At 36.5% G+C, this 12,386-nt stretch overlaps 1 protein-coding gene across 1 annotated transcript in view; it reads left to right on the top strand.

The window, feature by feature from the left end:
• The window catches only part of LOC106881660 (nuclear pore complex protein Nup205), a 348,272-nt gene that overhangs the window by 274,530 nt on the left and 61,356 nt on the right, over nucleotides 1-12,386 (top strand). The window contains exon 34 of the mRNA XM_089363638.1: nucleotides 7,124-7,256. Within this exon, the coding sequence (XP_089219764.1) occupies nucleotides 7,124-7,256 (133 nt within the window). The remainder of the gene's footprint in view (nucleotides 1-7,123; nucleotides 7,257-12,386) is intronic.

Consider the following 12,386-nt stretch of genomic DNA (forward strand, 5'->3'; position numbering starts at 1 on the left):
TTCAGTCCTCAGCCCTCTCCTATTTATCATAGTCCTCCAGGCAATAACACAGGAATTCAAGACAGGATGCCCCTGGGAGCTCCTCTATGCTGATGACCTTGCTATAATTGCTGAGTCACTATCAGAACTAGAAGAGAAGTTTCAGGTGTGGAAGCAAAGATTAGAATCGAAGGGCCTTAGAGTCAACCTAGCTAAAACCAAAGACCTAATAAGTAGGAAGGCAGACAAACCATAGATCCCTTCAGGTAGATGGCCCTGCTCGATCTGTAGTTCAGAGATCTCCTACCTCTGCTGGTGACAAAGGGCCTCTCGCTCAGAGTAAAAGGTAGACTGTATGATGCATGTGTACGAACGGCCATGCTACATGGCAGTGAAACATGGGCCGTGACTGCTGAGACATGCGTAAGCTTGCAAGGAATGAAGCCAGTATGCTCCGCTGGGTGTGTAATGTCAGTGTGCATACTCGACAGAGTGTAAGTACCTTTAGAGAAAAGTTGGACCTAAGAAGCATCAGATGGGGTGTGCAAGAGAGATGACTGCGCCAATATGGTCATGTGGTGAGAACGGAAGAGGATAGCTGTGAGAAAAGGTGCCACACTGTAGCAGTTGAGGGTACCTGTGGAAGAGGAAGACCTGGGATGAGGTGGTGAAGCATGACCTTCAAACATTAGGCCTCACCAAGGCAATGACTAGTGACCGAGACCTATGGAAATATGCTGTGCTTGAGAACACCTGGCAAGCCAAATGAGACCATAACCCATGGCCTATGCCAGGGGTGTAACCAGCCTACTTACGCTTACCTTTCCTTCATGGGACACTAAACTCTGCTTGTGAAGGCCTGTTGAGGCAAGTGAAATAGAAATCAAATTCAATGACAGCACCACATGACTGGCATTCGTGCTAGTGGAGCACTAAGAGCACCATCTGCGCATGATCGCTGCCAGGGCAGTCGACTGGATCCTGTGCCAGTGGCATGTAAAAAGCACCATTCGAGTGTGATTGTTACCAGTGTCACCTTACTGGCACGTGAAAAAAAAAAAATTCAAGCAAGATCATTGCCAGTGCTGCTGGACTAACTCCTGTGCAGGTGGCATGTAAAAGAAAAAACACCATTTGAGCGTAGCTGTTTCCAGTACCACCTCACTGGCCCTTGTGCCAGTAGCACGTAAAAGCACCCACTACACTCTCAGAGTGGTTGGCATTAGGATGAGCATCCAGCTGTAGAAACTCTGCTAGATCAGATTGGAGCCTGGTGCAGCGATCTGGCTCGCTAGTCCTCAGTCAAATCGTCTAACCCATGCCAGCATGAAAAGCGGACATTAAATGATGATGTATATATGCATGTGTGTGTATATCTAATATATAAATAGCAGTTTTTGTCTGTCAGTTATCATCTTAGTGCCTAAACCAGCAAACCAATATTCACGAAACTTTGCATTCATGTTACTCTAACACCCAGTTCAGTAATAGGCTAATTGGATTATAGGATAAAATGAGAAGGTTGCATAAAGTATTAGTCAGAAAGAAAGGTAGTACAGAATGAAGATGACTTATATCAGTGAAAGCGAGAACAACAGTAGCAATGGGATGTTAACATTAATACAGCTGTCATATACACACGAGCTGCATACATACTTTCATAAATACATAGATACAACACACACACATGCACAGAAAGGTGGGTGTGAGGAATATGTAGCTTCAAAGCGTAGGTGACTTTTCTGCTGTCCGTCACAAAGAAACATTAACACACACACACATACATAGATGTATATACATACATATGTCTCCTATACACCATTTTAAACTCATGATTACTTGTGTGTATGCTTGTAAATTTGTGTTGTGTGTGATGTCCTATAACTGTTTGTCTTTCTACCGTTGTAGGGTCTTCCCTGTTGTTGTCACATGTGAGATTTTAAAATTTTGTCAAAATTTTCAAATTTGGTATATTGAAATAATTTTCCCTGTTAAATCTGATTTTGTTATTTATTTGTTCCTAACATCCAGTTGAAGTAAAGGCGAATTGGATTTCAATAAAAATCTATAATGGGCCCTCTAGGGAGGGGGGCTGTAGCACATGTTTACAAATCAGCTACAATAAGCTACGACATGCAACAATGCGTGGATTATTTGTCAATGTATTTGTAAATCTATCTATTTATCTAATTTCTTTTATTCAGATGCATATTTGTTTGTTAAAATAATATAGGAATATTCCTTATTCACCCACTAATCGAATTAATAGTTAGCAATAAACTATTGCCATAAATGACAGGTTGGGCATAAAGACAGGGGCTGTAAAGGATAGGACATGGAACAGTGTAATGGTAAATTGGAACTGGGGACAACCCCTGCTTTTCGGGTATTACTGGTCAACTCATTTATTTTACTTAGATGCATATTTGTTTGTTAAAATAATATAGAGACATTGCTTATTCACCCACTATTTATTGGCTTAATTACACCTAACTGCTTCTAAAATTTGTATATTGACATAGGATTAGGGATAGGAATGGGAACAGAACTAAAACAGGAAGTAAACAGGGAATGGGATAGGACATGAAACAGTGTAATGTGAATGAGAACGTGAGATAACCTCTGATTTTCTGGGTATTACTGGGTATTACTAGGTAATTCAGCTAGTATATATATATATATATACATATATATATATATATATATATATATATATATATATATACCCTCCTCAACCTTATATATATGTATATATATATATATCTTTTGCCTTTTACTTGTTTCAGTCATTTGATTGTCGTCATGCAAGGGCTTGCACTGCCTTGAAGGGTTTTAGTTGAACAAATTGATGAATTTTACTCAATTCCCGAGAAAGGTCAAATTGTTAGTAGCAAGATTGCTCAACTTTTGACAAAGAAGAAAAAAAACACATTCTGATACTGCAAATATTTTTTTACCATCCTTGGAGATTGCCTTTGGCACAATGGTTAATGATGAAGCCGTCAAATAAATTAAGACCATTCCTTTGTCTGCTAATACAATTCCTCGTAAAATTCAAGACATTTCATGAGACATTGATGATCAGTTCTGTGATGGGAGGGTGTTCAGGGAAAATGCAAGTTTAATCGTAAGGGATGATGTTGGAAGTGTGGAATGCATGTGTATATATATATATATATATATATATATATATATATATATATATATATATAGGAGCTTTCATAGTGAATATAGTGATATATCTTCATGTACAATTATATGTACACATATGTGTTAAATACTGAGCATCTGTTCACACACAGTGTGTACAGAATAAATAAATAAATAGATAATTAGAAATTGATGATCATTTCTGCGAATAATCAGAGGTGATAAAATCATAAGTCAGTTTTTCTTTTGTTGTGAATTGAAGGAAAGAACGACAGGAGAAGATGTCTTTAACCTGGTAAACCAAAATGTCATATTGAGAGGGATGCAGTGGCAAACTTGTATTAGTGTTTGCACTGATGGCACTCCATCAAAAAAAAAAAAAGAAAGGCTTTGTGGCTCATGTATTACAAAAAAATTCACAAGTTAAAATTGTACATTCACTGTGAAGTTTTGGTGTCAAAATCTCTACCTGATGGTCTCCTAAAGATGATGGACAATGTTGTTAAGGTGGTGAATTACATAAAATCGAATTCCCTATGATGCAGACTTTTTGCATCACTGTGGGAAACTATGGATTCTGATTTTAAGTGTTTACTGCTTCATACAGAAGTGCAATGGAAAGGTGCTCTCTCGATTTATCTCTTTGTGAACTGAAATGTTTCTTCAATGCTGAAAATTCTGGATTTGAATTTCTTAACGATGATAATTGGTGGCTGGAAGTAGCATTTTTCAGTGATCTTTTTGAGAAGATGAACGTTTTAAATTGAGTCTGCACAGAGCGGACAAAAATATTATTACAATTACAGGCAAATTGAAATTTTTCACCAAGTTAGAACTGTAGATAAGGAAATCACAGTTTGATTGCTTCCCAGACAAATTTTGTCTGAAGTGCAGAAGACAATAGAAAATCTGTATGTATCATTTTCTAAGTATTTTCCATCACATGAGTGGGTCATCAATCCTTTCACAAGATATGACCGTACACACCTGCCATTAACAGAAGAAGAAAATTTAATAGACTTGAAAAACGATCCTGTGCAAAAACCTCATTTTCTGTGCTAGAATTGTCAGAATTTTGGATTTTGCTTTCGAGCCAGTATCCTCGATTAGCTACTACAGCTGTTAAATTTCTGTTGCCTTTTGGATTATCATACCTTTGCAAATTAGGTATCTCTGTGCTTATGGAAATGAAGTCAAAAAAATGAGAACAATTACAGATGGTAGATGAGGAGCTACATATTGGTTTATCTAATTTAGAACCGCATCTTGACAAAATTCTTTCTCAAAATCAATTGCATCCTTCTCACTAAAAGCATTATTATTGCATTATATTGCCTATATATATATGTTCATAAAACAATGTTATTTTATTGTTACTATAATAAGAATTTATTTTTATTCATACTAATAAAGCATATTCAGTTTTGTTGGGATTTTTATTTGGTGTGCCAGAAAATAAATCCTTCTCACCCAGTGTGTTGTAAGGTAAAAAAAGTTTGGCATACACTGACTTAGCTGGATCACATTGTACTGTTGAAGAATTCCAGAGTACTTTTGAACTTGATATCAATTTTCGTCATTATAATGGTGTTATCATGGCTATTAAAAACTGCCAAGCAAGGTTAAAGATAAGCAAACCTACTTATTTTCAACAACTAGATGATAATATAGCTATTTTAAAGCTTATGTCTGTTAAGAAAGGAGCCAAGCGTTACTATTATGTTTTAAGCACATCTATGTTTGTTTAAAATCCAAACATAAATAAGAAGAGTATATGCTTGCTGAACTAGAATGGGAAAAAATATTTGTACAACCTATAAAGACAACAACGGATACTAAATTGCGTTAGTTTCAGTTCAGAATTATACATAGTATTTTAACCACTAATTCTCTCCTATCTAAGATCAAATCAGCTGAAAGCAACTTGTGCACTTTTTGTCAATGTGAAGTTGAGGCAATAACACACCTTTTTTGGTATTGTGAACATGTACAAGCTTTTTAGCAACACTTTCTTGAATTGCTGTATGAAAAATGCTTGCATGTTCACAACATGAACTTTGGCCTACAGCTTATTTAATAAAAGATAAAAGCACTCATGCCATTGCTGCATGAATGCACTTGTGCTGGTGACACATAAAAAGCACCCAGCACACTGTTAAGTGGTTGGCATTAGGAAGGGCATCCAGCCATAGGAACTATGCCACAACAGACAATTAGAGTCTCGCCAGCATGGAAAACATATTAAATGATGATGATGATGATGATGATATATGCAAGTGTATGTGGTTATGTAGGCGTCTTTAGCCTCGAAAGACTCTGAAATGGTGCATCCTTGAGAAAAACAAATTTGATTTTTGGAATCTGCATCCCGAAAACAGTGTTGTCCATAAATAATAATAAATTTGCTATGAGAAATAACTCAACTTTTAGATCTACAAATCTTACACTCTCTTTTTGTCACCATCAATCTATCTCTTTCTATGTATTTGCCATACTCTTTGTCACACACTCCCTCCCTCTCTCTACTCTCACACATTACTTCCATTTTGTTTAAAACTACATTTTCTAATGTTTACTTTCATTTTATGACAGCTATCATGTACAAATCCTGTTTTCTGATTGGGTGAAAATGATCAAACTTAAAGCATTTTTCTAAAATGTTTCAGGAATAAATGAACAACTAACTCGGATTTAGTGTGAAAATGTACATCAATATGCATAATTTGAAAATTTTCTCTTAATTTAAAAATTTCAATATCTGTATCTGCAACAGAAAAGATCTCTCTCTATATATTTGTCTATCTCATTCATTTTCCCATTCTAAACTTTCTCACTCTAAAGCATATTGCTCATGTTGAATATGTGTATGTTTGTCAGTGTGTATATATGCATGTGTGTAAGGAATTTCATTATGGCGACAGCATGATTTTAAAAAAGTATGTTGAAGATAATTTATTTAAATAGCATACCTTTCTGTTAGTAAATATGTTTTTTTCCTACACACACACACATGCACACAAATGAACTTACTTGGTGTAGGATGGGGGTTAGAAATTTAAATAACAAATTTTTTTGTTTTTTGCTTTAGTGTTCAGATTATTCTGTCAAGTGTAAAACTTATTATTAATTCAGATTGTTTTGAATTAATCAAGCATTATCTTGTTACTTTGAGATTTTGATGATGTGATTGTTCATTTTTAGAATGACAGTATAGCGTAGATGAGAGAGGCCAGATCTGACCAGTTTGAACATAAAACAGGTAGAATTATTGGGCCAGATGTGGCCGGTTTAAGTGCGAAAGACCATTACATCATCATTCCATAAAATGTATTGATGGTGAGAAAAACATTGAAAAGCATCAATACATGTCAGAGTGGTGAAGAAATGAGGAAGGCGGCAAGTGGTCATGGGATGTGCTAGAAAAACACAGCTAAATCTCCCTTGTCACACATCTTTTTGTCTGAAAATTATTTTGAAACTATAAACAGAAATAAATTGCAGATTCAGACTGTCTGTATTTTAAAACTATGATTAAACAAAACTTGAAAAAGAAAAACAGAATTTATAGTGGTGGTGGTGGTGATGGTGGATGGGATTAATGAAAAAATTAAAAAAGATTTCGCTATTGTTTTTAAATTGTTTCATTTTCTGTTTGAAAATAAAGGCAGTAGGCATTATAACAGTGATTGCTTAACAATCTATCACATTTATTCTTTAAAAAATATACTTCACTATTTAAAAAATTACATTTGTTTCTTCTCTTACTCTCTCTCTCTCTCTCTTTCTCTCTCTCTCTCTCTCTCTTTCTCTCTCTCTCTCTCTCTCTCTCTCTCTCTCTCATAAAACACTTCAAAATATTTAATTTTAATCGATTATTAAAATAATAGTGCTTGAAGATGTTGAATTGCTGAAACTAAATAATCTGTGATAAAACAGGAAGTTAGATGAAAATTTATCTTTTATTAAATAATGTTTGTTGTTCTTGTTCATTTAGATACTCATCTTTATTGTTTCCCATGGAGATGTGTTTCATGGCATTTTGAGAGATCGCCACAGCTTGCATGATTTAGGTGCTCTACAAGAGCTGGAACTGGCAACAGCTGTTATCAGTAAAGTTGCTGTACATGGTAAGTAGATGAAAATGTTTCTTCTGAGAAGTTTAAAGAATTTCCTGTTTTTCATTCTTTCTAGAAGTCAATAATGAATTATTCAAGCATTTCCTTATAAATATCTTTTGTTCATATTTACATTTTCTTTTGCACTCTGTGATTTGATACAGATAAACAAATACCAAATGACTATTTACTAATTCTTATCTTTAATAGACAAGAAGAGTTATGACATTGAAATACTTTATTCAACCAAATTTTCTCATTTTAGCAACTTAAATATACTTTATACACTCCACTTTCTTTTTCTTGTCTTCTCTATTCCAACTCCTATATGGCATACTTTTTCTAAACTCTCTTCCCCTAAATTGCTTCATACAGAACTATTTTTTTCACTTTTATTTCCTGCTTCTAATCTACAACACTTCATATTTAAACAGATTTTCTCCAATGTTGGAAGCCCTTAAAAGTTTATGGACCTAGTTTTTCCTTCTCAGTACTTATTGATTTTAGTTACTGCTAATTACTATATAAAATTTCCTGATAAACTACTTAGCACTAATTTTTGTAGATCAAGCCTAAGGGCACACAAGTTGTCAACAAAAGGACCTGGTGTAATCCATAGATCTATCGTACTATGTTTCTCACAGATGACCATACATTGCTCACTGATATGCAATAGTTAATTACATCTGTTGTAAACTGGACATGTGGTATCCTCTTCGCGATTTGTTTGTATGGCTGTAGATTCTGGTGGTAGCCACAACAGAAGCATATACATACAAATATAAACATCCAGTGACTTGCAAACATGCACACACACACACACACATATGGATGCAGGTGTGGCTGTGTGGTAAGAAGCACACAGTATAAAATCTGAATAAACTGAAGGATGGTAAAATGTATAACTTAAGACAAACACTCCTGGAATTGAAAGCAGAATCAGACTTTCATATTGAAAGGGAAAAGCAGAGAGATGGAGAGAGAACAGAGCTGTGGAAAACATAAAATAAAACCCAAAATTTTGCAAAGGAAACAGCCACAATACAGTACAAAGTAGGATCATTGTTACAAGGGTATTTCTTACTGACCACAGACCCCCAAAATGCTAAGTGAAGTGCTCAAGAAACAGTTCAAAAGTGTATTCACCTCCCCACTGGGACACATGCAAATAAATAACCCAGCTGAGTTCTTTGACATTACAGCTTTGCAGAGGAAGGAGGTAACTATCAATTACATCAACATTGAGGAAGCCGTTTGTAACAGCAACTGTAGATTAAATGTGCTTAAACTCAACAACAGGTCCCAGTGGTTTCTCAGCTATTTTCTTGAAGTCATGTAAATAGGTTCAGCAAAACCACTTCAGATGCTTTTCCAAATTTTCTTTACAATGGTAAACCTCTTAAAAACCTAAGCAAAAGCATCATTATATATATGCTATTCATAACAGCAAAAGCAGAGCAGAGGCTAAAAACTACAGGCCCATCTCTCTGATTTCACATCTCAACAATGAATCTTCAGAAGGAAACTAACATTCCTTGAAGAAAATAACTTGCTGAACAATACTCAACATGGTTTCTATTTAGAAAGAAACTGCCTCACACAGTTCTTACAGTACTATGATTTTCTTTTGAAGCAACTACTCAACCATTCAGATGTTGATTTATTGTATCTTGACTTTACAAAAGCCTTTTTCAAGGTGGATCATGGCATATGTCATGAGCTGTGTCATGGCATGTGTCTTGGCATAGCTGGTAAACTAGGTGTGACTACATGACATCCTAAAAGATAAGTCAGGCAGTTGCAGCCAATGGTGACCTCTCTAAGGAAACACAAATTCTGAGTGGAGTTCCCCAGGGTACTCCACTACTGTTCGGAGCCATTACTGTTTACAAGAGCTCTCTTAGTCATGCCCACTGTCACTAGCTATGCTGGTGATACCAAATTATCACAAGCAGTAAAGAACTCTGATGATGTTGCAAACCTGCAGTGGGACCTAAATGCAATACACAAATGGGATGAACAAAACAACATTCAGTTTAACAGTGGAAAATTTAAAGTGAGCAGGTAGCTCGCGAGAGCGTAAAAGAAAAGGGGGAAGAGAATGCAGTAAGCAGTAAACACAGATATATAGGGAAGCAGCAGGATAGTAATGATACAGTTGGCATGGAGAGGATAGGAGAAGGAAAGATATGACAAAGTGGTATTGGGGAGCAAGGGAGTAAGAAAGAGTGTAGTGCATGATGATATGTAGTTTGGTTCATTGGACGGGAAATGGGAGAGATTAGTGCAAGTGTGTGTGTGTCCTAGTATGGCTACAGCCTTTGGGCTGAAATGCATAAAAAATGAGGGCTACAGTTTGCTGGTCCAGAAAATTAAAAGTTGCATATGAAAAACAAAAACTGCAAACCAGTAGAAACCTGACAGAAGAATTTTGGAGGAGATGAAGAAAATGTTAGAGTAACAGAAAACAATGAAGAAGAACATGAAAGATCACCTTGAGTATTCCATTCTCTGCAAAATGATCAGACAACATATAAGAAATGACTTCGAGAATTATTGACTGAAGAAATTGATGCAAGCTGTAGAGGATAGGAAAAATTAAAAAAGATGCAGGAGAGGGTTGTCATTCTATAGGTCAGAGGTAACGGCGCTTAATAACAAGGATGGGTTCATGGTAATAGACAAAGGGGAGATTGAGAAGGTATGCAAAATTTTCTACACCAAAAGTTCAGTAAGCTAAGGAAATGGTGTAACTGGTGAAGGGAAGTCCTCAATAGCCCACACTTTCTCTGTAAGAGGTCTAATGCCTTCTTTGTCTATGATGTGGCCTAGAAACACAAGGGAGGATGTGCCAAAAGCACGTTTAGTTGGGTTAATCTGCACTTTATATTGGTTAAGGTGTTGGAAGAGTAGCTTTAAATGATGAGCATGTTCTTCAGATGAAGAACTGGCAATCAAGAGATCATCAACATATGCATAGATGAAATCCAGTCCACAAATGATTTCGTTTATAAACCACTAAAAGGTGCTGGCAGCATTTCAGAGGCCAAATGGTACAGTCAAGAATTTGAAGGAACTAATTGGAGTTGTTACTGAAGTCTTCAGAATGTCGTCAAGGTGGATGGGAATCTGGTGATAAGCCCTCACTAGATCGAGCTTGGTAAACACAGTACATCCATGCAGTGAAGAAGCAAAATCCTAGAGATGAAGAAATGGATACCTATCGGGAATGGTGATAGCATTTAGACACCTAAAATCTGTAGGTCTCCAATCGCCAGAGTTCTTGAGGCCCATTGGCTTGTGGAAGGGTGGATAATTCTGAGCTGCAGCATGTGATTAAATTTCGCTTTGGCTGCTTTGAGCTTTTCTGGAGGCAGACAATGAAAACACAAAAATACTGGAGCACCATTTGTAAAGATAAAATGTTTTGTAGAGTGAGCAGGATTACTCACTTGGAAATTCAGGTTGGTGAGCTCCGGGAAAGAGTCTAAAATTGATTGATAAAGGTTTGCAGGTGCTGCAATAACAAATGCTGGGCTAATAATTGTAGTGCTGTCCAAAAACTGCTGCTTACGAACATCAACTATAAGAGAATAGTGGTGGAGAAAATTCGCACCAAGGATAGGGTAAGGCAGGTCATCGATGATGAAATCTCTTCGCAGAGCCAAATCCAATGAAAGAGAGATTTGATCATACGTCTGTATGGACGAGTGGTTCACAGCTAACAGGGTAATTTCTTAACTGGCCAATTACTGCAGGCAGCACCAGAATTAACAAGAAAAAGTTTGTGCAATAATAAGTCCTTGACGAAGAATGCACAATTATGAGGGTGTGGACTGGGATCAGCTGTATGCTCAATGTCTTGCTGTGGTTTTTTCCTGACTTGGATAAGCATATGGTGGAGTACATTTCTGGGCAGCAGCACCAAAACGTCTATGATACCAGCAGTGTGTTGATGCAGAGACAGGAGAGAATGAACGTGATGTAGCTTGTTAAATCTAGAATGGCCTGTAGAGTTTCCGATTGCTTGAAATCAGGATCCGACAAGGCAGCTGCTACTGGAGACAGAGAAGGAGAAACAGCAGCATCTCTGTTGCCAGTTTACTCTAATATCTTGTTGGCTGAAGAAACCAATTGATCCACTGAACTGACCTCCATCATAGGGGTGAGGATGGCATTGTTCTCAGATGATCCTTCAGTAAGTTCCCACATCCTATGAAGGAGTTGGGTTAGCATCTGGTCGCCCAAGTGTTCCTTGTCAACTAATGTACGAAAGCATTTCTCCGCTGAAAGCGAAGTCCTATGGAGAACTTCACTCTTTATGGAAAAATAAGATGCATCCTATTTGTTTTGGTAAATATTTCTGAAAGAAATATTTAAATGTTTGGGTCACCAATGTAACAGTAAAGCCAGTGTGGCATTACTTATGTAGGTAAAATCAATGTGACAGTAAAATTGCAATGCAAATGTCAAGTGCATGTTCATTTGTAAAGCAGGAGAAATATCAGAAGGCAGTTTAAATTATGACATTGTAATTTATTTGGTAACGGAAAAAAGCTAGCAAGTAGCAAAATATGTGTCCTGTATGTGTATGTATGTGAGTCAAGGAAACCAAGTAAGTTACATTTGAAAAGAATGCTTTAGTGGTAAGTTGTGATAAGCTAGCAGTTGGAAGCTATTATGTGTTAGCTGAGACAAGAAGTAATCTCTCATTGTTATAGGTAGTGATGTGTTGTTAAGGACTGACAGTAACATTACTTGCAAAGTGAATTGGATGTCCATGGAGTGGTTGGCGTGGATAGCTTAAACTAATCAGTAGTTTACTGTGCTAAGTCAGTGAAACAAACAAGCTGTTCATATTGAAGAAATACTGTTAGACGTCATCATCCTTTCAATGACTGATCAAGAATAGCTGTTACTTGCGATGAAATTGTCTGATAACTAACTAAAGGTGTGATTACTGCTGGACAGATGCCTACTGTTTGTATTAATACGAGGCAAGCTCTGATTAGCTGAAATTGCCATAGCACAACCGTGCTAATATGCGACAACAAAATAGAACTTCCTTGACTCACTACAAACATTAGGCCATATGTCTTCATAATTGAATTAGACATTGTAAATGGTGCTTGTTTTCAGCTT

The sequence above is a fragment of the Octopus bimaculoides genome, chromosome 15 (genome assembly GCF_046866305.1).
Source record: "Octopus bimaculoides isolate indiv1 chromosome 15, ASM4686630v1, whole genome shotgun sequence".
Taxonomy (NCBI): Eukaryota; Metazoa; Mollusca; class Cephalopoda; order Octopoda; family Octopodidae; genus Octopus; species Octopus bimaculoides.